The 26,749-nt window shown below is 42.3% G+C and overlaps 1 protein-coding gene across 1 annotated transcript; it reads right to left on the bottom strand.

Moving 5' to 3' along the window:
- Positions 1 to 538: 538 nt before the first annotated feature.
- DLK1 (delta like non-canonical Notch ligand 1) lies at positions 539 to 26,749 on the bottom strand. Its single transcript, XM_040412688.1, has 6 exons — positions 26,318 to 26,749; positions 26,134 to 26,219; positions 9,108 to 9,168; positions 8,810 to 8,940; positions 7,177 to 7,318; positions 539 to 1,716 (listed from the first exon to the last, which is right to left on the bottom strand). The coding sequence occupies exons 2-6, from the start codon at positions 26,195 to 26,197 to the stop codon at positions 999 to 1,001; spliced, it is 1,116 nt and encodes a 371-aa protein (XP_040268622.1). The 5' UTR covers positions 26,198 to 26,219; positions 26,318 to 26,749; the 3' UTR covers positions 539 to 998.

Below are 26,749 nucleotides of genomic sequence, written 5' to 3'. Positions count from 1 at the left end.
GGTCATACCTAATGAAATATAGAAAATTGTGCAGAATTTTAACAAAGACTATATTAGTAAGTGCAATATAATCATCTTACAAACACATTGGTCACAAGTAGCCAGAAAGTGGCAGACCCCTTTAAGCTTTTGGCAACACTATGATGTTGATATTGACTGAAGGGAGGCTGTTATATATTAAAGAGTTAAAGGGTTATGTGTTAAATAGATTGTACAGGATAAAAAAAAAACCTGTCTGTTTTTATCCAGAAATAATGAAGCAGAGCTGCAATACCACAAACCACCTGTGGACAGGGTTGGCACTGTTTTAGGAAGAAAGCAGACATGTTCTAATCCTGGACAATTATTATAAGTGCAGTAAGTGCAGTATCGCTTATATGTTGGATTAGAGTCCAGGCATGCTCAACCTGCGGCCCTCCAGCTGTTGCAAAACTACAACTCCCAGCATGCCCGAACAGCCTACAGCAGGGCATTGTGGGAGTTGTAGTTTTACAACAGCTGGAGGGCCGCAGGTTGAGCATGCCTGGATTAGACTAAAGCAGGTCATACACATTAGATAAGTATCAGCTGAATTATGGCCGATCGGTTGTTCAAATGATCTGACCACCAATAAACCTCAACAAGGTGGGCCAGCACAAAGGCTTGCATCTGGTCAATCATGCAAACAAAACTTGCATTTTCTGGCGGCAACAGCCAAAAAAAATCCATTCTGATAGATGATCGTTTTGGCCATCATGATTGATTTTCCGCTTAAAACTTCGACATGATCGCCAGCTAAAATGGTCAAATTTCAGCCAGCATTTATCTTGTGCATATGGGCAGCTTTAGACTTTGATTCAACAAGGGTTCACGTGGCAAAAAAAAACAAAAAACAACATTCTTTTTCTGATCCGTCTCCCTTGCTCAGAAGATATGGTATGCAAGAAACACTGGAATAGGTTGCGATGACTCAACCGAGAGGTGGTCTAAACTTTGACCCCCCTTTATACCCCATTGCTTTAAATAGTGGTGTAATTCCTGTTATAGTTAGCAATTTTAACCTTTTCAGGGAAAATTATTTTGACATCATTGCCCTCTTCTCTGTTGGATTTCATGTAGAAATCCTTTTTCTTACGGATAAGGTGGCTGTACTTGGCATTGGCCATCCAGGTCTCGCACTTTGAGAAGAAAACAATTCCGGTCGTGATCAGGACAATGAGGCAAGTTAGAAGACCCAGGACAATGAAGCAAATTATCTGACTCCTGCTGAGGAACGCGTCCATATTGTGGACTGTCTCCTTCATTGTGATCTTCAAGACTTCGTGCCCTTGGTGTGGAAAAATCTTGTGGTGGGACTGAAAATGATAATGATTGACCACTGCATGGACCTTCTTATTTGTATTCAGTACATCACATGTAGCGCCTGTGTATTCAGGTAGACATGCGCATTGAAATCCTCTGATCTTCTCATGACAGGTTCCACCATGGGCACAGGGATTACTGCTACACAATGATGTGACTTCCTTGCAAGACTGACCCCTGAACCCTCCTGGACACTTGCACTCAAATCCTGTGTCAATATTAGTGCAATTACCACCATTTGCACAAGGGTTTGGGTGGCAGCCATCTTTCTTTACTTCACAGTTATTGCCTTCAAAGCCTAAAGGACACTGACAAGAAGCTCGAGAAGCAAAGCCATTGTTGTCTACGCAGGTCCCTCCGTTCTTGCAAGGAGACCTGTAGAAAAATATAAAATCACACATGGAAAGTCAGTCAATGAATCTGAAAAAATGTGATAAGAAGAAGGGACAGGCTAAAACTTCATGGTTCTACCACAGTACACATTTTTTCCCAACATGAATTGGACCTCAAAAACAGATGTCAGAATTATGAATTAAAATACTAATATACTGCCCCTTATCTAAGAAGACTACTTTAATAACCCCCCCCCCATGTAATAGAACATAACTACTATAATACTGCCTCTTATGTACACGAATATAGCTACTATAATACTGCCCATATGTACGAGAATATAACTACTATAATACTGCTCCTATGTACAAGAATATAACTACTATAATACTGCTCCTATGTACAAGAATATAACTACTATAATACTGCCTCCTATGTACAAGAATATAACTACTAAAATACTTCTCCTATGTACAATAATATAACTACTATAATACTGCTCCTATATACAGGAATATAACTACTATAATACTGCCTCCTATGTACAAGAATATAACTACTATAATACTGCTCCTATGTACAAGAATATAACTACTATAATACTGCCTCCTATGTACAAGAATATAACTACTACAATACTGCCTCCTATGTACAAGAATATAACTACTATAATACTGCCTCCTATGTACAGGAATATAACTACTATAATACTGCCTCCTATGTACAAGAATATAACTACTATAATACTGCTCCTATGTAAAAGAATATAACTACTATAATACTGCTCCTATGTACAAGAATATAACTACTATAATACTGCTCCTATGTACAAGAATATAACTACTATAATACTGCCTCCTATGTACAAGAATATAACTACTATAATACTGCCTTCCTATGTACAGGAATATAACTACTATAATACTGCCTCCTATGTACAAGAATATAACTACTATAATACTGCTCCTATGTACAAGAATATAACTACTATAATACTGCTCCTATGTACAAGAATATAACTACTATAATACTGCCTCCTATGTACAAGAATATAACTACTATAATACTGCCTCCTATGTACAAGAATATAACTACTATAATACTGCCCCTATGTACAAGAATATAACTACTATAATACTGCTCCTATGTACAAGAATATAACTACTATAATACTGCTCCTATGTACAAGAATATAACTACTATAATACTGCCTCCTATGTACAAGAATATAACTACTATAATACTGCCTCTTATATACAAGAATATAACTACTATAATACGGTCCATGAATATATACGTGGATAAGTGGAATATTTTTATTAATATAATAATAAATGTTATTTATATGGTGCCATCATTCATCAGCATGTTAGCATTCTATCTGTAGTATGCGGCCCTTTGAACACAGATCATCTTTATCATACACTAGCAGAAGGACCCGGCTTCGCACAGGTATATTTAATCTATTTCATTTTATGTTTCCGTGTGTCGTAAAAAAATATGGACAGTTTCCCCCATAACAGTGACCTCCACAGTGCCCGCCTCTTTAATATTAACCTCCACAGTGGCCACCCCTTTAACATTGACCTCCACAGTGCCCACCCCTTTTACAGTGACCGCCCCTTTAGCATTGACCAGCCCTTTAACAGTGACCTTCATAGTGGCCGTCCTATTAACAGTGACCTTCACAGTGCCCACCCCTTTAACAGTGACTTCCACAGTGCCCGCCCCTTTAACAGAGACCTCCACAATGCCCGCCCCTTTAAAAGTGACTTTCACAGTAACCGTCCCTTTAACAGTGACTTTCACAGTGATTTCCCCTTTAACAGTGACTTTTACTGCGATCGCCACTTTAACAGTGACTTCCACAGTGCCCGCCCCTTTAACAGCGCCTCCACAGTGCCCGCCCCTTTAAAAGTGACTTTCACAGTGACCGCCTCTTTAACAGTGACTTTCACAGTGACTGCCCCTTTAACAGAGACTCACAGTGACCGTCCCTTTAACAGTGACTTCCACAGGGACCGCCCCTTTAACAGTGACTTTCACACTGACCGCCCCTTTAACTGTGACTTTCACAGTGACCGCTCCTTTAACAGTGACTTTCACAGTGCCCGCTCCTTTAACAGTGACTTTCACAGTGCCCGCACCTTTAACAAGGATCTTCATATCGCCCGCCCCTTTAATAACAGTGACCTCCACAGTGCCCGCCCATTTAATAACAGTGACCTCTACAGTGCCCGCCCCTTCAATAACACTGACCTCCACAGTGCCCGCCCCTTTAAAAACAGTGACCTCCACAGTGCCCACCCCTTTAAAAACAGTGACCTCCACAGTGCCCGCCCATTTAAGCAGTAATGAAAAATTGCTGGGTTGTTATGGAAACCTGAATGTTTATGGCAGTTGGTATTTGAAGAGAAAGACTTGCAGGCTTGTATTGGCTAATGTGGGTCATTTTTGGGGAATATCTCAGGAACGTCCTAGAGAGCTGAGACCCGGTCTAAAACCTTCCCAGACACCTGATGTACCTGTGTGCCAAATTTGGGGAAGATCAGTCCAGCCGTTTGGTCACGCATAAAGAACAGACAGACAGAAACTTATTTTTATATATATAAGAGATAAACCACCTCCAGTACTCCCAGTATGAGGCGCAGAACGTGGCCCAGGCTCAAAGATCAGGCAGGGATATTTTTAGCTGTTTAGAAGGACAGTAGACATTTTAATTGGATCTGAATTTCAAATGTCTAAACAGCTAATGAGACAAGCGGAACAGTCATCCTTAGAACAGGAGACAGCTGGGTGTCCTCCGGTTTGTAGAACATTGGGGCCTAGTCCTGGAGATTCAGGAACCTGGCAAACATTCTCCAGGATTTATAGGCACATCCCAAATTATAATCACTGCACTGAATACTAATGCAGCCAGGGCAGCAGTTCTCTAATACACTTATACTCATGCATTAGGTTTTTACTGAGCACAAGAGACCATGAACATCACAACTCAGTGATACGTTTTATCAAATTTTTATTTTATTTTTTTCCTTTGAAAGTTTTAATGATAGCATAAAACTAATATCAAGATATACCTGATCTCAGCCACAATGACATCATGAGTGCTTTATATAAGAATTACCCTGTTTTGTAAGGGTATTTTACATACCTAATTAAGTACTGATTGGTTCTGTCACCTTTAATTATTTTATTATTTTCTATATTCTTTGTAATGATATTCCTTGTAATGTAGTGAGTTAGGAATAAGTAGATAACATCCACAAACTGCCCAATGTGCTGAGAAGGCAACATTCCTGAGTGATTATCTCAGAGATCTTATCTGCAAAGATTGTAACTCCATGGAGAACACCATCCAGGAAGGATGCTGTAGGTCTATCTGTCTCTTGTATCACCATGGGGCAGAAGTCCTCCCAATATTGTACTGTGCAGGCCATGTGATTGATTATTATTTGTTCTGTATGTGATTTGTCTGTTTTACCTTATATTTAATATTATATTTATATCACTTATCATGTTAAACCTATTTATTCTCAAATCATCCAATGCACGTTAAAACACTTGATGTCAGAAGTGGGATTTGAGCAGATGAATACGTTTCTCGTTGATGGTGTGATACATAGAGAGGGTAGTTTGGTGCCACCACTCCGAATTGAATCGTGGGCATTCGCTGGAATGTGATCATCTGCAGTCAGATTATTAATTGTTTCATTGGTTCACTACATTACAAGGAATTTCATTACAAAGAATATAGAAAGTGATTTATAATGATAGGAGACAGAACCAATCAGCACTTACCCTTACAACACATACCCTAGATGGGACCCATATAGCTCTACCTACCTTGACTACATTGTAAAAATTACCATGTATTTCATGCATTTTTTTACTTGCATTTTTGTCTGTGGTTGCCAGAAAAACATTGCACCCAGAGAATGCTGTGATTTGAAAAGAAAAAAAACACCAAGGAAAAAAAATGTAAACTGTCTTGAAACACCACCACAAAAAAAGCTGTTTCTATTTGGAGCTTTATAACTTCCTATTGGTCAACATGTAATATCTGGCGCTGCAGCAATTTTTTGCTAGCAAAAAAAAATGCTGAGAAAAAACATGACATTTGACATTTTCACATAGTTTTTTGGTGTACTTGTTTTTTTTTTTTGTCCAAAAGCACATCCATAAACACCTGACTTGTGCAGCATTATTTAAGATTTTTTTGTGGCACTTATGGCTATATGGTGTGTTTGAGCATTGACCATTTTTAATCTTTTTTTTTTTCTTACATAGGAAAGTGCATACCTGTCACCGCCAGCTCTCTGAGAAGGTCTGGCAGACGTTCTTCTGTACCTCTTGCATGATGTTCTTTGTTTTGGTTTCACTTTGTCATCTCTTTTCCTTCTCCCAGCTGTCATCTATTTACACTGATCGCCTCCCTTTATATTCCCTCCCATACTGCCTCACTTTGCGGTTTATACTACTTCCTGGATTGTGCTCACTGCTAGATGCTGCAACTGCTGGTTTCTCAGATAAGTCTTTTCCTTTATTTGTCTTTCCGTGCTGGCTTGATTCTTGGTGACCCTGACTCCCTCCGTATTAAGTGCAGGGAGCCGGTGGTCGTGTCCCCTCACTATTATAGGGTTTTCAGGTGTCACACAGTCTAGATACGAGGGCATGCAATCCTCTATCATAAAGATCTTTGCATGGGCATAGCAGTCAGGGAGAGCTCTAGGGGTTTTATAGGGCTCACCCATATGTTCCTTAGTTTGGGATCAAGTCAGTCGGATGTTTATTTATAACTTCCAGTTTTCTGCAACACCATCCGTGACAATACCCCTGTAATGTCTACAGCAGTATGCAAAAAATGCATTGGTAAAGAAAAGTCGTTGAAAAGTTAACACGCTTTGGCACATACAGTTTTTCAAACATGTCAAAATGTAAGCAAAACAATGCACGTCTATGGGAAAAAACACAAGAAATTGAAGAAAAGAAAATGCCAGAACATGATGCATAAAAAAAAAAGTGTGTCAAAAGACTGCTACGAAAAATGCCCGTATGTGCTGCGTTTAATCATCTTAATTATCTGAGGCTACATTTCCACTCTTCGGTGGCGGCATAAAACTCCACCCACATGCAGCGGTCAATGGGCTCAGGATGTTGAAAATAAGGTCTTGGCTTTTCTTGCAAAATTTTGGACCCACATGGATGTGCGGGGTCCCATTCGCATGCAATTTATATTGAATCAGGCAACCTGATCATATCGGAAATGTGAATGCAGCCTTATTTTCACAAGATCCTTCTAATTAAAATGTATTTCCGTTAATAATTGGCTTCCTCCTGTCTCCACCATCATGCCGGTGTCTGGCATTATATGAACCTGCCCAACCTAAGCAGTATATTATGTACTATGCCTAACTCAGGGCAGGAGGGGCGGAGCTTCGGTTTTACTGAAGTAACCCTTTCATTTAATCTACTTAGTTTTATTTAAAAGCGATCAGTTACCCATTCGTATTGCAGGGTCCCCTTTTAACCATGCAGTTTCTTCCTGTAAATCCCGGAGCACAGAGGCAGATGTATCCACCATCACCCGTTTCGATGCAAGTAGAGTTACTGGAACAGGGAACAGCAGCACATGGATGGATATCTGCAGGAAATACACATATACGTTACATTTCTAATACACTACTGCAGTGATAGGCAAACTGCGTCTCTCCAGCTGTTGCAAAACTACAACTCCCAACATGTCCTGCTGTAGGCTGAAAGCTGTAGGCAGTCTTTGCATGCTGGGAGTTGTAGTTCTGCAACAGCTGGAGTGCCGCAGTTTGCCTATCACTGCACTACAGTGAACTGCTCCAGTCATGTACCTCTGCTCCGTTCACACACAAAGCTGTATTCAAAATTCTGCTCTTTGTACCTTTATGGGGGGTTTCTCATGTGTTTTTGTAATTGGATTTGGTTTGCTATTTCTGCCTTGGGTGCTCATATACCAGGGATGTAGCAAAAGGGGATGTAGGGGTAGCGGACACAACTGGGCCATGGAACTGAAAAGCCCCAAGGCCCTTATGCCACATGAGATACCAACAGAGTGGCACATAGTAGGTTGGCAGCTCTATTATGGATTTTGGTTTGGGCCCCAGGAGCTCTAAGTCACTCCTCTGCCAAGCACCTTATCCAAACCCTGGCTGGGCACAGCTGGCACGCACTGCTCTGTGATGGGCCAAGTATAGCCAATATGAGGGGCAAAAGGTGTATTTTATAAATAACACCAAAAATATTATAGAAACCCAGAGAGAGAAAAAAATAATTTCCAGCCTAAACTGCAGGTGGCGCTGTTGTCACAGTTTTCCTTTGCTTTTAGCTGGTAGTGTGTGTTTCATGCATCAGATATGAGATACATTCCTGTAAATTTAGTTTTTCTATTGGTAGCATTCATTGATCAATGGGGCCTGATCATTGGATTTTCTGGATTATCAGACATGGAAAAATATATAAAACTGGTTTAAAAGGTAGAGACATCTCCTCACTGACTCTTTCTATTCAGTAATGTCCCATATCATATTGCATATCTGTGCGGAATGAAAACCAGACTTTCTGAATTATTATTTTCAGATTAACAGATTTTCATTGTAGTAATAATAAACAGATTATGAATAGTTCCCATTATTAAAGGGATTGTCTCATTACAAAAACGTATCCCCTATACGCAGGATAGAGGATAAATGATCGGCCAGGGTCTGACCTCTGGGGTTCCTGCCAATCACAAGAACGGGGGCCCCGTCTTCCCTGACTTGGATGGAGCTGCGGACATGCATGAGCGTTTACGCTCCCTTCATTTCTATGGGTCTGCCAGGGATACTTGCACACTTGGCCATCTCCCGCAGTCCCATTGAAATGCGTGTCTGCTGCTGTACTCGAATGGGAGAACAAGAGACCCTATTCTGGTGATCTGCGCGGGTCCCAGCAGCCTGACCCCTCCCAATCTGACACATCCTCTATCCTGTGAATAGTTGTTGTAATGCATAGTATATAAATTCATTATGACAGGTTTCAAGAGACACTAACAACCAGTTTTTTAATCAAATTATTAAAAATTCTATTTTTGAGTATTGGGAATTTGTATAAATGATTCGAGCACCAATGTTGCAGTGGCTACCGATCCAGCCCTCGTCGCAGATACACTGCCAGGGTTTATTACAACTTCCATGGACACAACCAGGGAATGGGATACACTGGTCACAGAACGGTCCTTTCCAGCCAGTGTGACACCTGCAAAAAAGAAAAGAAAAACAAGACTTAAAGGAACACTCCATCCAAAATTGATACACTGTGCTATACCTAGTACGGGGCACAAGGGGGCAGAGCAGGATACTGAATCCTAGAACACAAATGATACAATGCCTATTGTTTAAGTATATCTCCTGCACAGTACACACCTGCATTCTCCAGGACCCTCGCAGTAGCCATTTGTAGGGTGGCAGCCTGCCCTGCATGCTCCTAGAAGACACATATTACACAACAGGTTATAATCATTTACCTTACAGTTATACATATATTCAGTCCCTGGTTGTGCACTGGTTACTTGCACTCTTCCAGGCTCCTGTTCCATGACAGCCGCTCCATTCTCTGTGATCCAACAGAAGCAACACGCATTAAATTAAGGGGTGCCATAGCTGTTTTTGCTCTCTGCAAATTGCGGATCCATAAAACACGGATCGCCATCCCTGACCATACGTACTTCATGGGTGAGTTATAGATATGTTTATTTGGTGTTATTTGCCACTGGTACATAAGTGTTGCGTTACGATTTTTATATAGATGTTGTATTATGGAAATCATGTATTCGGTGTCAGTGTTGCAGCCCCATTGAAGATTATGGATCCGCATCCAAACCGCAAAAAATGCAGACAAGAACAGCCGTCGTGTGCAAGAAACCTTTCCCCACAGCAAGTCTTTTCTTAACCAGACCCCTCCATATACCCCAGCCTACAAGGGCACGAGAAATCGGTTCCCACGCCAAAAAAAAAAACTTGCAGCATGAGGAGGTTATCAATTAGCATTTTCGGTAACCCTTTCCAGATATCCAATAATTAAAAAGCACTTCCCATCAAAATTACAAAAATTCATCTTAAAAGCAAATTCACCGTTCTTTAATAAATGGCAAGAATACGTTTTCAAAGATTTTTCTTCAATAATACGAACTTAAAATACTAATCGATTATGTACAGTCTTGAAAATATTGTACTATTATGTTTACAGCTCCTTTGCAGACCTATGTGTCTCCATGGTTACAGGCCTCAAACAAACCCTATGCAGTCTGGCACTGTTGTCATACTCTCATCCATCGGTAGGTTAGCAAGAGGCAAAACGGAAGGGACTGCAAAAATCAGACTGTCAACACATGCTTTGTTTGTAGCCACGGTAACACATGTCTGCATATGAGCTGTGTGCATTAAACTGTATAACTGTATAAGAATTTTATTTAAAGGGGCTCGTTACATTTTTCTTACCGATGATCTATCCTCAGAATCGATCATCAGTATCTGATCAGCAGGGGACCTCCACCGATCAGCTGGAAGAAGAAGGTAGTGGGACTCGCAGTAGTGCTGCAGCCTTCTTGCTGCTTCCCACAGGCCAGTGACGTCACAACTATGTCACGTGGCCAAACGCAGCTCAGCCCCATTGAAGTGAATGTTGCTGAGCTGCAGTGAAAGAGTTGTGATGTCACTGGCCTGCGGGAAGCAGCAAAAAGGCCGTTACACAACTGTGAGCGCCACTGCCTTCTCAAACAGCTGATCAGCGGGGGTCCCAGGGGTCAGACCCCTGCTGATCAGATGCTGATAATCTATCTAAGGGTCCATTCACAAATCCGTTAATGTGTCCGCACCCGTTCCGCAAATTGCGGAACGGGTGCGGACCGATTCATTCTCTATGGGGCAGGAATGGATGCGGACAAGAATAGGCAGTTCTATTGGGGTGCCGGCCGGGTGTATTGCAGAGCCGCAATACACTACGGACATGTGAATGGACCCTATTAACCTGCATTTCAGATTTCGTAATCTGCAGCATGTCCATTATATTTGTGGTTGTAGCTGCGGATTTCACCCTTTTCAATGGAAGGATGAGATCTGAGGCAAAACCACATCAAATCCGCACCAAAAACCGCTGTTAGACATCACAGATTTTGGTGCGGATATGCTGCAGAAACGCACATAAATCCATACAGAAATAAGTGGATCTTATTTACATTCACCCGTATTTGTGTGCAGGTGGCCTAAATTTGATTTTTGTATTGGAAAGCTCACACATCTTTTCAAGACTACTGAAAATCTTCCTAATTATTCCTGCTGATGTGTAGGAATCTTACCCCTGATGGGTGCGATCACCAACTATGTAGAAGACAGAATTTACCACCAGATTGTTGTTGATGCTCAGCCGCCCCTCTCACTAGACAGCCCATGATATACAGTAATGTCCTCTGCTGCCAATCGTCTGCACAGCTAGGGATTAAATATTCTCCTATAATGGTGTCGTATAAAGACGGCAAATGGGCCGTCACTTCCAGGGGTTGGTGCTGCACAGTCTGCAAGGATTTACATGAATGAATGTAAAATTTTGATTGGCTCTTATAATTTAAATACTGATTGGCTCTTTGTGTTTTAATACTGCAAAAAATAAAACTTTGAAAAAATTTTTTTGGGGTTTTCATCGCCACATTCTGACCCCTTATAACTTTTTTATAGTTATGTCTACTAGAGATGGCCTTGCGGTTCACCCGGCGGTCGTTTCGCGGTGAACTTTACGCGTTCTCGGTTCACTGAACATATGGCGATATCCGCCGGCGCCATATTCTTTTGCATTGCGCCCAACTTTGAACCATGACACATCCATCAAGTGGGACAGGACAGCCAATTGAGATGTTTCAGCACATGAACACACCCCCACCCTATCAAAGAACCCGATCTGGCAGCCATTTTACATTCTGTGTTTTGCCAGTGTAGGGAGAGGTTGCTTTGTTGAGCAGGGACAGGCTGTTAGGGACACCAAACACTAGCTAATAGGGCCACAAAAAAAACTTTTAAGGTGTGCTATCGATAGGTGTGATAAACTGAGGGGTGTGATATACTTATAATATACTTTCTAACATAGAAAGTATATTATAGTGCATTTGTATTGTGCGGCAGTTGTGTGCGGTTCTGCTGCAATACCGCAGCTATATAGAAGGACAAACGCTATTGGAGCAACGAATTGCAACTGGTGTGATATACCAGTTGCCCCAAAGAAACAGGGTGGTGTGATATAACAGTTGTGTCCCAAAACAAATTTGAGGGGTGTGATATACCTGCTACCACAAAATACTGATTAAGGGGTTTGATATACCTGTTTCCACCAAATATTGATTGAGGGCTGTGATATACCTGCTTCCACAAAATACTGATTAAGGTGTTTGATATACCTGTTTCCACCAAATATTGATTGAGGCCTGCGAGATACCTACTTCCACACAATACTGATTAAGGGGTTCGATATAACTGTTTCCACCAAATATTGATTGAGGCCTGCGATATACCTGCTTCTACAAAATACTGATTAAGGGGTTTGATATACCTGCTTCCACAAAATACTGATTGAGGCCTGCGATATACCTGCTTCCACAAAATACTGATTAAGGGGTTTGATATACCTGCTTCCACAAAATACTGATTGAGGCCTGCGATATCCCTGCTTCCACAAAATATTGATTAAGGGGTTTGATATACCTGCTTCCAACAAATATTGATTGAGGCCTGCGATATACCTGCTTCCACAAAATACTGATTGAGGGGTTTGATATACCTGCTTCCACAAAATGCTGATTAAGGGGTTCGATATACCTGTTTCCATCAAATATTGATAGAGCCTGCGATATACCTGCTAACACAATAATACTGCTCTTCTCTAGGGACCTAGGCACAGGGTCATTTTGAAAATGACAGGCAGAGGAAGAGGCAGGCTGGAGCTGGCACAATTTGCCAATTGAACTCTTGGCTTGCCCCTCATCGAGTGTCCTGTCCAAAAGGACGTTCAGCGCAGCAGGGGGGATCGTGACCGATAAGCGCACTCGCCTAGATCACAACAGTGTGGACTACCTCACATTTCTAAAAATTAATGAGGCATGGATCTCAGAGGAATTCCACACCTGTGATGACCACATGTAATTGAATTTCCTCATGCCAGTCCACACATATCCGCCACCACCCAGAACAAAGAATGGTCCTTGTCTTATTTATATACAGCGGCATAAAAGGCTTTTTCTGTCAGGTGAATGCCTAATTTTTGGGACCTCTACTCCAGTGGCCTACAGTACAATTTTTATCCAGTGACCGCCTAATATACCTCCAGCCACATAATCACTTATTTTTTCTGTCAGGTGAATGCCTAATTTATGGGGCCTGTACTGGTCTACAGTAAAATTTTTAGCCAGTGATCGCCTAATGTATCTCCAGCCACATAATCACAAGTTCTTTTCTGTCAAGTGAATGCCTAATTTTGGGCTTATACTCCCGTGGCCTAAAACAAAAATTTTCTAGGCTCCAGCAGGGCAGATTTTTGAGAGTTTCCCTTTAAGATGCAAAAAAATTAGCCCCTGATTAAAATACATATTTTTTGTGGGAATTTTTGCCAATGATCCCCCTCTGGTATATCACTGTCCATGTTGTGGGACTATTTGTGCACTTCCAGTAAGTATTTGGTGGCTGCAAACATGAACTGAGGGTTTTTCAGGTTCACCTGCCATTAAAGTCAATGGGGCCCGCCGCAAACGCACGGTTTGCGAACAGTTGATCACGAACGCGCGTTAGCGAACCTTCCTGGCCGATGTTCATCTATCACTAATGTCTACGGAGTTCTATGGGGAATTATTTTTTTGACAAACAATGTGTACCGTATATGCCGGCGTATATGACGACTGGGCGTATAAGACGACCCCCAACTTTTCCAGTTAAAATATAGGGTTTGGGGTATACTCGCAGTATAAGACTACCCCTCCAACGCTATTTACTTTGGCATTAAGATCTGCAGGTAATTGTTGTGCAATTTTCGTCTTTTGCCTCAGTACCATATTATGCCTTTCCAAGAATCTAGTACACCAGGATACAGTGGTCTTAAATCTGTTGCTGTGATTTGGGTTAGATTTGGCCCACTGAAGTGCAAACAAACGTATTTTATTTTGTGTCACTACATAACCGTTTTGGCAATGCTCATTCACCATGTCTGCTGCATGTTTTTCGAGTTCTGGCCAATGTGGGGTGCCTCTTCTTAATGCACACTTACCCCTTGGCATACTCTTTAATGCTTTTTCATTTGCTTTCCAGTCCCGAACCATCTTTTCTGTTACTCCATATTGTCTTGCAGCAGTACAGTTTTTATGTTCCCTGGTATAGTTTACAACTTTAAGTTTGAAACTGGCTTCATATTTCTTTCTTCTTGCTGGTAGAGCCATGATGGGGTCTTGACTGTTAGCCATTTGTATACTGTACTGTGTATACTGGTGCTGTACTGTATGAACCAGTAGAGATACTGGTGCTGTACTGTATGTACAAATACTGGTGCTGTACTGTATGTACAAATACTGGTGCTGTACTGTATGCACAGATACTGGTGCTCTACTGTATTTACCACCAGATGTATCTGCTCCCCAGATAGACTCTGTTTTTTCACCACAGATAAGATGCAAACCAAACTTCATTAGAGATCCGCCGTTCCAACATTAGAATTGGCTGAAGTGCAGACGCTCCTGCTTTCCCTTTCCTTCCCTCAGAATCGCCAATCCAACCCAGTAGACAACAATCAGCCAATCACGGCAAGCGATGTACCGGTATTTTCTGTGCACACTGCATACAAAGCCTGCTTGGATTGGGTGGGTCATCTCTCCCTGCCTGCCCAGCCCTCCCTGTCTTCAAGACGATCTGAGCGGTAGTTCGCAATGTGATACTGCCGGCACGAGAAAACCACTGAGAGCAGGGAGAGGGGGCTGCTTCAGGAGCGGCTGGCCGGGATGCAGCGCACGGTGGCTCAGCTAGAGGGTGCCTGTCCCTGAAGCTGGAGAAGGACAGCTTCTCCAGTCCGGCTGGGAAGTAAGTTTCAGCACGCCGAATACCGGTATATAAGACAACACCCGGCGTATAAGACGACCCCCGACTTTTAAAGAGATTTTCATGTGTTAAAAAGTAGTCTTATACGCAGGAATATACAGTAGTTTTTGTATATACCATTCTGGAGTGTGTGACTTTTTGATCAAATTTTATAAAAAAAAATTGTAAGTGAAGCAATGAAAAAATGGCAAATTGGCCATTTTTATTTTTTCGATATGCCATTCGCCATATGGAATAAATACTTTAATAGGCATTTTGGGATGCAGTGATGCCTTTGCAGTAATAAGTGATCTTTATGTTTTATATTGTTTACTTTTATTTTTATTCCGTGGAAAGGAGGTGATTTAATAAAAAATATATATATTTTTAAAACTTTTAAACTTTTTTTTTTAGCCCCCTTCCCCAGGAGGCTAGAATATGTGATCTTCAGATCACTTTTAGCTTCCACTGTAGCTCAATAGAACTACAATCTAAGCTGCATTTGCTGTTATACTATGAAGCTCTGCCACTTGCAGGGCTCCATGGGAACTACAGCTCTGATACTCTGGGTCTCAGCACATCAGAGCGAAGGAACAGCTCCTCCAGTTACCTCATGGGGAAGCCATTCCTGACCCAGAAGGGCGTGCTTCTGGTTTTTCCTAATTTAGATGCCGTGATTACATTTGACTGCAGCATCTAAAGTGTTAGATGTCTGCAATTGGCTTTATCACCAGTCGAAGACATTTGTCCTGGGCCTAGTGGAGACCTGGTGACTATAGCGCCCGCTGCACTTGCGAGTGGGCGCCATATTTTAAACCCCTCCTTCCACTGTGCACTGGACAGAAGAGGTTAATGAGATGTGATCCAGATTCATCAATTGTAACTTTCAAAAAAAGTTGCTAAAAAGTTGCAGTCTTTTTCACACTAGCGTTCGGGTGTCTGCTCGTGCGCACCGTTTGAAGGGGCTCACGAGCGGCCCCGAACGCATCCGTCTGGCCCCAATGCATTCTCAGTGGAGGCGGATCCACTGAGAATGCATCCGCCTGCCAGCGCTCAGCCTCCGCTCCGCTCAGTGAGCGGCAGCGTTCGGGTGTCCGCCTGGCCGTGCGGAGGCGAGCGGATCCGTCTAGACTTACAATGTAAGTCAATGGGGACGGATCCGCTTGAAGATGACACCATATGGCTCAATCTTCAAGCGGATCCGTTCCCCATTGACTTTCAATGTAAAGTCTGAACGGATCCGCTCAGACAACTTTCACACTTAGAAAATTTTCTAAGTTTTAATGCAGACGGATCCGTTCTGAACGGATGCGAACGTCTGCATTATCGGAGCGGATCCGTCTGATGAAACATCAGACGGATCCGCTCCGAACGCTAGTGTGAAAGTAGCCTTACTCCAGTACAGTGTTGCTATCAATTATTACAGATTTGCAGATTTGTTGTGGAAAAACTGAGCCTAATTACCATGTGTGCATAGCCTTATACAGTTTTTGGTGTGGATTTTCTGTTTATTTTAATAACCCTATTGAAGGTTATGGGGAAAACCACCCTACAACCAGTAAGGTGAAGAATCGCACAAATAATTCACATGCTGTGGATTTTAACCCATTAGTGACCAGTGTATGTTGGGCTTAAGTTAGAATTTTTTCATCACTGCATTTCAAGAGCTATAACTTTTTTATTTTTCTCTCAATGGAGCCATATGAGCGCTGTTTTTTTGCGGGACAAGTTGTAGTTTTTAATGGCATCATTTTGGGGTACACATAACTTACTGATTAAGGGCTTGTGCACAAGAATGTGTGCCACCCTTTCCTTGCATTGGGGGCCACTAATTGAGGTCCCCAATGCACGGGCACTGTCCGCAAACGGATGCAGACCCATTTAACTTGAATGGGTCTGTGATCTGTCTGCATCGCAAAAAAATAGAGCAAGGTCTATTTTTTGCTGTGCGGAGGACCGGCAAGAAAACCCGCGGAAGCACTCCGTAGTCTTTCCGTGGGGTTTTGTGCCTCCGTTTTGCACCGAACCTTCCAGATTGCAGACCCATTCAAGTGAATGGGTCCACACACGTTATGCGGTGCACAAATGGTTGGTGCCCGTATATTGCAGACCCGCTGTTTGCAGGTCGCAACATGGGCACCAGCCAACAACGGTCATGAGCATGAGCCCTAATATTATATAATATTAACTTTTTCGGGGGGGGGGGGGGGGGGATAATGGGAAAAACAGTAATGCTGCCACTCAGTATTTGCGTTGACGTTTAACTTTTACCATAAATGATCAATTTATTCTCTGGTTTAATACGATTACAGAGATACCAAATAGATATATGGGGTCATTTATCAAACTGGTGTAAAGTAGAACTGACTTAGTTGCCCATAGCAACCAATTAGATTCCACCTTTCATTTCCCACTCTGATTGGTTGCTATGGACAACTAAGTCAGTTCTACTTTACACCAGTTTGATAAATGACCCCAATAGTTATTTTATGTTTTACTACATTTGCACAATAAAAAACCCTTTTTTTAAACCCAAAAAGAAAATGTTGTTGCATTGTAAAACCCGTAACTTTTTTTATTTTTCTTTCTAAGGAGCTGTGTGAGAGCTTGATATTTACGAAATGACAGCAATTCTGGCAATTATTATTATTTTTTTAAATATGGTATTAATAATTGTTTAGTGAGGATCTTTATGGACATAGTGATACCAAATTTGTGGAGGTGATCTGCTTTTTGCAATTTTTTCCATTGAAACGCTTTTTTGAATGGAAAACAAGGTGTATATTTTATTTCATTTTTATTTTATACAACTTTTAAAAACTTTTTTTCTACCATTTAATAGTCCCACAAGGGTACTTTAGCAGGCAATGATTTTATTGCTTCTATAATACTATGTAATGATTATGCAGTGCAGTGTATTATACTGTGTTATAATGACAGCCTCTGTGCCAGAGAGGTGCAGCCTAAGGCCTCTTTCACATGAACGTGTGTTCCCCGTGGCCGTATACAGCGGGTCCGAAATACACGGGGCACCAGCCGTGTGCATTCCTCATCACGGATGCAGACCAATTCACTTGAATGGGTCTGCAAATCCGGAGATAGGGAACAGAACCACGGAACGGAAGCACTACAGAGTTCCGTTCCGCAAAAAGATAGAATTTGTTCTATCTTTTTGCGGAACAGAGGGATCGCGGAACCCATTCAAGTGAATGGGGTCGTGATCCGCATGCGGCTGGCCCACGGTCAGTGCCCGTGCATTGCGGATCGCAATTTGAGGTTCGCAGCACGGCCACGGAGGGCACACGTTCGTGTGAAAGAGGCCTAATACAAATGTACTGTAGATCAGCACCCTGCGATCTGTTTCAAGGGGTGCTGATGGGAGACAGAGAGAACTCCCTCCCTCCAAACCACATAGATGCCAAGGTCGCTATTGACCCCGGCATCTAAGTGGTTAAACAACCCGGATTGGCGCTTCTGGCGGTTCGAACCATTAGTACAGGAGCCCACTTCTCATGTGAGAGCTGAGTTCCTGCTCTCCGCAGCACAAGAGACCCATGCAGCACTTAGACTGGACCACCGTAAAAAGGCACATTGGTGGTCACTAACGGGTTAAAATACACACGGCTGGGCAATATCTGCACATACAAAATATGCAACGTGTATATGAGAGTCAGAACATCTTATTCACTTTGCTGCTAATGTTTTATGTTGCCGCTTTTCTGCGCAAAAATCCACATGGAGGAAAGGCACGTGCAGGTAGCCCAATTACTTTTACTATTAGTAGGATTACTCTTGTTGCTTGTTTCATATTTATAGAAGCATTAATCGTAGATTTATTACTACTTCTTCTATTCCTTCTATAAGTAGTAATTCCTTTCTCACGGCTGTTATTAGGAGTAGTAATAATTGGAGCGTGGATCAGGCACAGGCCTATGTACCGCACTCGTCAGCAGCCTCCTGACCTTGCTCCCCTGGACCCGACATTAGATGTCATCTGCAGAGCTATAAATACCTGCAGACGGCCAAATATTGTCTTCTCTTTTTCTGCTGGAAGGAAGCGCTCTGCACGACTCCGCACAGATGAGAGAAAACATCCTTTCATTGTGAGGCCTCTCCAGGCTTCTTAAGCACCGCACGTAAGTCACGTTTCTTCTCAACAACGAGGCCGATACATCAGTGATCCAGACATAAAAATTTAATCACGTCACATATAAATCTTCTGTATCCTATTTGCTATTTCCACGTATTTTTCAGCGCAATAGAAAAAAAAAATATATATATATAAAAAGGATTTTTCTTACTTGGAAACAGTCAAAAAGTTGCAGTTGATGGATCTAAATTGCATATTTGGAGTCTGAATTTAGTATTGTGAGTATAAAATACTGTAAATGGGCTGTGAACCTGATTGACATCTTAAAGGTATTGTATTGGATTACCTCTATTACCAGAAACAGCACCACTCTTGCCCATAGGTTGTGTCTTGTACTGCAGTTCAGTGCTATTTAAGTGATTGCCACACATGGCCCATCAACAGAAGTGGTGATGTTGCTGCAGGAGAGGTGCAGTGTGTTTTTAATATCAGAACTACCCCTTCTAATACCCCAGACAGAAGTTTTATTTATTTCATCTGGTTAGTCCATCAGTATCTGATGGGTGGGGGTCCGACACCCAGGACCCTGGCCGAACAGCTGTATGAGACGGCACCATGGCCTTCTCCAGCTTTTCCTATAGCCATGTGACGTCATGTTCCTCGGTTACATGGCCTAGGCCAGTGATGGCTAACCTCCGGCACTCCAGCTGTGGTGAAACTACGACTCACAGCATGCTCTATTCATTTCTATACGGGTTAAACAGCCAAGAACAGCCAAGCAAGTGTACATCTTGGGAGTCGTAGTTTAACCGCAGCTGGAGTGCCGGAGGTTAGCCATCACAGGGCTAGGGGCAGTTCAGCCCCATTGAAGTGAATCGGGCTGAATGCAATACCAAGCACAGCCACTATACAATGGACGGTGCTGTGCTGGGGATGTAGAGAGAGGCAGCAGCGCTACTGCAAGCACCGCTCCCTACTCAAACAGCTGATTGGCGGGGGTCCTGGGTGTCAGATGCCCACCAATCAGATATTGATGTTTCCACTTGAAATAATTATTTCAATATATGACACAAATGCTTGATTTTAAATGCCGACTATAGAGCCCATGTTAAGAAATACTGCTGCGTATAAATGTAGCAGAGTTGAGTTTGTCACCAGATACACCTGGAGACCACAGCGATATTTTTAGCGACAGTTCACAGCTTCATTCGGCTTTATTACAGCTAGAAAATTAGTGTGAATATCAGAAAGCAAGTGTCATCTCACTGCGGGTTACAAGAACGCCATAAACCTTCAGCCAACCAATTATAAGATATGGATTTGTGGATTTCATGAATGAAAATTCTCAACCACAAAAGCGATAATCCCTAAAATTAAGGGCTCATGCACACAAATGTATTTTCTCTCTGTGTCTGTTCCTCTTTTTTTTTTGCGGACCTTATGCGGAACCATTCATTTCAATAAGTCCACAAAAAAACCCGGAAGGTACTCTGTGTGCATTCCGTTTCCATATGTCCGTTTTTCTGTTCTGTAAAAAATTAGAACATCTCCTATTATTGTCCACATTACGGACAAGGATAGGACTGTTCTATTAGGGGCCAGCTGTTCCGTTCCGCAAAATACAGAATGCACACGGATGTCGACCGTATTTTTTGCGGATCCGTTTTTTTGTGGAACGCAAAATGCATATGGTCGTGTGCATGAGCCCTAACAATGAGAAATCTGGCTGACAACTAATATGGCCACCACAGTATCTCTCAGGGCTTTCCCATAGCTGTAAATGTCAAATACACCAAGCCATGTAGGGATGCATCCTCGGCTCCTAGGGGTTTAGGGATGCGGTTGCTTTCCTCACATGTGACGGCCCCGACTAGCCCCTTGGACACTATTGCCCCCTGCACACCACATTGAACAGCTCCTGAGGCAATAATCATCTGACGACATGGCCACAATCAGATCAGCGTTCTGGCCACAGTAGCCATTTATTAACAAACAAGATAAATAATATCATGAATCACCTACAGGCCTCAATCCATTAAGGTACCCTCCCAAACAAATAAGACCGGGGAAGGTCCTTGGGGCCCAAAAATCTGACATAAATCTGCCCATTTAACGCCTGTAACATTACCTCTAGCCAATGAACGCCATCTTGGAGGCAGAATGAACAAAACCCTGGGCCCAAGCCCAGTAAACCCGGGCAGATCTTTGCCAGACCACAGCCCTTTTTTGCAACTGGGGAGTCCAGAGCCTTATTGACTCCCTCCCCACCACACCAGAACCATAATTACCACCAACTCCATGGCTGCCATGATGAGAACCAGTCCGATGGGCCAACCCCTCCACTCAACCAACCGCAGTCAAAAGAAAAAACAAGGGGAAAACAGTGCAGCCCAAATGCGGTGGCTACCAAAATGGCTGCCATCCCGTGCATTCCCCCCCCTTCCATATAACACCCTCCACAGACTCCACACCTTCCTTTCTTGCTCTTCCCCTATCACAGGTCCTCCCTTTCCTCAATGTCCACTCCCTCCAACTCTATCATGAGGGTCTCCCCCCAGGCTTTGCCCTCAGTCCAGCCCTTCCTTTTTTAGGGGTATTTCAGCCAAAAATGATATCCCTATCCACTAAGTCCTTCAGTATAATGGGGACCCCAGTCCACCGCCATGTTGAGCTGCTTTTGTCACTTCCAATGAGTTTGAGTAATTCTGCTCTATGCCATGACTGTGTGGCCAGGGGACGAAGAACCCAGGTTTTACCAAACATTGGGGTTCTGTGGTCATACCCCAACTGATCTAACATTTGTCGCCTATCCAGTGCACTGGAATACCCCTTTAAAAGGTTCTGTCTTGGTCACTGATTAATTTAAAGGATATGTCTAGGACCCCCATGTTCAAGAAAGTGAGGGGGCCATTATGTTCTGTGGAGCATTATCGACCCTTCTGTTTTCTTATTCCAGGTACTACAGCTTGTCATTACATAGAGCGCTGCCTATTCACTTTAATGGGATTGTGCTGCACTACCAAGCCCAGCAGCCATACCACCACCATATCGTAAACCCTGCAGTCCCGCTATAATTCTGATCACCGGTTACCCGGGGTTCAGACCCCCGCTGATCACACAGTGATGGTCCTTCATAAGAATAAGCCATTAATGTTATATTTGGAAACAAACCTTTTAAGATATTCTCCCCTCACCTCTTTGGGAAGTCATATTGATGGTCACCCACCTTTCCCGGAAACAGACACCACTGTAAAGAAAAACTAGTCGACTTGCTAGTATACCTTTGCAGGGAAGGAGGGTTATAAAAGGCTACATGCCAATTTTCTAGCACACGAAAGTTGTACATTTTTGAGCAAGCACATTTTGCAAAAGTTTGTGACTTTTCCTACTTGTACACCGCACTCGCCACATTTGAAAAAACTGGGCAAGGCTTAGCGAGGGGGGGCTCACATGGCCTGACAGATTTACTATAATTGTATGCAAATATGGGGCGTGTAAGCCCTGCTTTGGGAGGGAAGAAATGCAAATGAGCTCTTAACAAGCTCTGCCTCTAATGCCACCAGATGTAAGGCAGCTATCCTATAAGTCAATGTTCAGCTCTTAAAATAAGCCTTGAGACATGACTTGGATATTAAATAAGCCAGCACCCCATCTGCAGACACCTGTTTCGGGGTGATTGCCCCTCATCAGTGCAGAGCAGAGAGTACTGGCTTAACTGGGTAGGAGGCCTGTGTCCGAGCAAGGTGCTCTCTCCCTAAGGAGAGCTAGTTCCCCCCCTAGCCCTGCTTTGGAAATGCCCAAACCCATCTTGGGCTGACCATTTATGGGCGGGCTTATAAAAGCCACACCCATTTCAGGACAGCTTGAAATTGCCAGGACAGTCTCTGAAAATTATGGACAGTTCCTGCAAATTCAGGACTGTTAACAACTACGTAACTTATGCCAGAAATTGGCTTCAATTATAGCTCATGGCTGGAGTAGGTTTGTCTTGCTGGCACAAAAGAAGATGCACAAAATTTACTTAGAGGCCTGCGCTTCTTCATACATTTTATACAATAGTACTTCAGCGCATTTTTTTTAATTTTTATTAAGAATAATGAATGAAATGTCGGCCATATTAAATTACCCCACATGTTTCAGTTCTTTATCGTTTATATCAAGAGGCTAAAAACTTGGACAGACCTAATGATGTACTTCTCACAGGTGAGGGTTTGTTACAATTGTTTCCACTCTTTGTCTTCAAAAAGCTAATCGATTTGTCTCATCAACCAGAGTCCTACTCCTGCGAGTGGGTGTCCGCAACATCATCTTGGCTGGCCCTTACAATCTGACGCCTGTATGCTGCTCTGAGTAGCGGCACAAAGCCTCTGCTTTTGGAGTAGCAACTGTGCATGCGCCGTTATACTTCCGGATAGCAGCGCAGATGCACAGCAAACACCCAGAGGCAATGTCCATGATCATCAATAATGCTGATTGTGGACATTAAATCCCTCAGATGCCGTGGTCAGTTGCGACCAAGGCACCTGAGAGTCTTTTCCCCAGGAGTACTGCACTCTCAGGGCCTGAACAGCTCTCCCGCTCAGCAGTCGGGGAAGCCGTTTGTGGTAGCCTTAGTAAGGCTGAAGGCTACCACAGTAACACAGTCCTATGCCTGTGACAGGGCTCCATAGGAACATATTGAACGTATTGGTAATTCATTGCAGTCTATGTGAGAAGCAATCAGACGATGATATGTTCAAGTCCCCTATGGGGACTTAAATGAGGTGTAAAAGAAAAAGTAAAAAAAAAAAGTTTTTAAAATACTAAAAATAAAAATAATCAATAAAAAATATAAAGAGCAGGGGTATCACCATGTTCCAAAATGGCCAGACTATTAAATTATAAATGTATTTCTCCTGTACGGTGGACACTGTAACAGGGGAAAAAAAACGAAATGGCTGATTCGCCATGTTCAGAAAAACTGAATAAAAAGTCATACACACTACAAAATGACATCAATAAAAAAACTACAGATCTCCCTCCTAAAAAATGAGCCCTCGCACAGCTCCGTAGATGTAGCTATAAAAAAGTTATGGGGCTTTGAATACGGTGATGCAAAGAAAATATTAATTTTTCAAAAGTTTTTTTTCTTTATTACAACACAAGAAAAACTATATAAAATCTATTATTGCTATGATCGTACTGACCTGGAGAATGAAGTGCACAAATCAGTTTTACTGCATAGAGAAGGCCATAAAAACGAAACCCATAAAACTCGCGGAATTGCATTTTTTTTCCAGTTCCACCCCATTTGTATATTTTTCCAGTTTCCCACTACGTCGTATGCAATGTTAAATTGTGACATTAGAAAGTACAACTTAAAACAAGCTTTCCTACGGCTATGTGAATGGAAAAAATATAAAACTGTTATGGCCCTGGAAAAGGCAGGGAATAAAAAAAAAAAATGAAAAAAAAAAAACGGAAAATGGCTGCGGCATGAAAGGGTTGGAGAATAATATTTAAAGTGTCCCTCCAATATTAGTCAGACATCAGGCCTGGAGAGATGCCACCGCGTGTTGGCCATTAGTTCCTTATTTACAGTATGTGCAGTGAATTGTTAATTAGGGCAGGACCTATGCCCGATACTCGCTGGGCATCGCATTGTTGCCTCGACAACAATATCGCCCTGCTTGTAGTTGAATCTCTCTACGCCCCATCTGAGCAACATTGGAGGGACACCTAATTGATTATATTGGAATCTTGTAAGATTAATGAGGCATTATTAAATTATTCAATATTGCATTCGATCCCAGGGAGTGAGGGTGAGGGCAAAAATTAGTCCGATTTATCTGTGCAATATATCAACAGGATATTGAACGGAGCCGGCGCTCGCTGGGGCTCTCACATGTAGCATCGCTGCTGGCTGAATTATGGGATGAAAGGTTACCATGTAGATGCAGTGTATGACAGCAAAGTAATGATGTATTATTAAAAGAGGAGACTATTCACACAATATATATATAGGGTGCATTTACATACAGGGCATATCAAAAGGTCATAGGGTGCAATTACTCATAAATGGGCAGATGTGTACAAGGTGGTTTCCTATAGAGTGTTATATATATAGTCTAAACTATACAGGTTTATATCTTACATTAGATTATATCCTTTATAAGCCCATATCATGCACATAGTAAGATGCTTTACAGGGCTGAATCCTATTCAGGGTTGTTTCCCAGACAGGGGGGGAAATGATAGGGTCTTCCAAAGGTATCCTATATAGAGTTACATCTTATGTATGCTAAGAGCCAATACATAGGTATATCCTCTACAAGGTTATTTCCTATAAAGGGTTGCATCTCATCCAGGGTTATTTTCTGTAGATGGTCACATCCTATAGAGGCTTATAACAGGCTATATTCTACCTGTAAGGGAATATGAAAGCACTTCTACATCTTCTCCCTGTTGCTTTACAGGTAAGGACTCACGGTACTTACATAGGAGGGTGTAGTCCTCCTTTATCATTGCAGACACCCACCGTGACTCAGGTAAGTGCTGGCATTGACGTAACACATATAATAAACCATAAAGAATAAGTGATAATAACCATTTTAGTGGAGAATTCCAGTTATTTCCAACCGGTGTAGAGGGGGGGTCCAGAATCCTTCAAACCTTTGCACTCGGTTGGAAGACCCCTGGCTGACCTCAGCCCCGTCTCCCCCAACAACCAGCATTATCTTAAACCAGAAGATCCATTTAGGCGGAGTTCCCTTTTCACAATCAGATCTGTACCAAACCCTTTCCTTACAATCGGTTGTATCATGAAAGGGATACTTGGTTACTTTGTAACGGCTGATTGATTGTAATATTATTAATTCGTGCAAAAATGTAATAATGGAAATCATGAAATAGTAGAGGACAATGAAACAAAATATACAAAACAAAAATCATAAAAATATCACGTTCTTTAAGGCTTTTGCAACACAAATAACAAATGAACCAAATTAAATTAGCCACAGATCCATATTAACCCTTTACTAGGAAGCATCAGACACCAAAAAATTCTACATACACAATTGTTTTCTTATTCTTACACATAGAAATGTCATTTAATCAATTGTGAAATGTATGTAGAGTGAAATAGGGGGAGTCCTATGACTCTTTTGAACACAATTCTTATCATCCCCTGAAAGAGGATGATGAGACTCTGTGGAGCAACAGGTTGCTAGACACTTTTGATTGGGAAATGAATACAAGGCAAAGGCAGCAAATTGGATTTACCTTGAGTAGCGGACACTATGGACTGGGAAAAGATGAAGCACAGAAGAAGAACTGGCAGGTCCATCACCACTTGTTCCTCCAGGTAACTGAAATACAATACACTGGTTACCAGCGAAAACACAATTTAGGCAAGATGTTATTTATAGTGACCAAGCTGGCACAAGGTGGGCACCGAGGTACTAACCTTGATTGCTGTACCCAAAGGGAATAATTATCGAGCAACCACTACATCTCCACCATTTATCGCCTTCCAAGGATTCTGAAGCCAAACTTCTGGAATTGTACTAATGTGATGCCCTTTAGATGCCAGCTCTTTCTCTCAGCAGTTCATTGGGAAACTACTAAGCGGAGCAGATGCCCAAATTAGCTTCAAATCAGCTGCTCTCCAAGAAGTGTAATGTCTTACTCCAATGAGTGGCAGACAGCAGGAACCTTCATGCCTCACAGAAAACAAAGCAATTCACTATTCATGCGGCTCCACAATCATAAAGCAGCGGATAACGAGAAGCCATTGCCTGCGCTATCCAGCATCAATTCTTCTCAAGCCAGAACTACTCCATCTCTTCATAGCAACAACTGAAATAAGGATTATTCTCCACAGCCCGAAATAAGCACG

The sequence above is a fragment of the Bufo bufo genome, chromosome 11 (genome assembly GCF_905171765.1).
Source record: "Bufo bufo chromosome 11, aBufBuf1.1, whole genome shotgun sequence".
Taxonomy (NCBI): domain Eukaryota; kingdom Metazoa; phylum Chordata; class Amphibia; order Anura; family Bufonidae; genus Bufo; species Bufo bufo.
Note: the sequence above shows the minus strand (reverse complement) of the source record. Positions and strands in the feature narration are given on the sequence as shown.

Excerpts from the sequence above, each read along its gene's own strand:
- DLK1 (XM_040412688.1), bottom strand. The coding sequence starts at position 26,197 with ATGGACCTGCCAGTTCTTCTTCTGTGCTTCATCTTTTCCCAGTCCATA. Across the intron at positions 8,941-9,107 it reads GAGGGTCCTGGAGAATGCAG|GTGTCACACTGGCTGGAAAG; the intron begins GTGTGTACTGTG and ends TCTTTTTTGCAG. Across the intron at positions 7,319-8,809 it reads CGGTAGCCACTGCAACATTG|ATATCCATCCATGTGCTGCT; the intron begins GTGCTCGAATCA and ends TATTTCCTGCAG.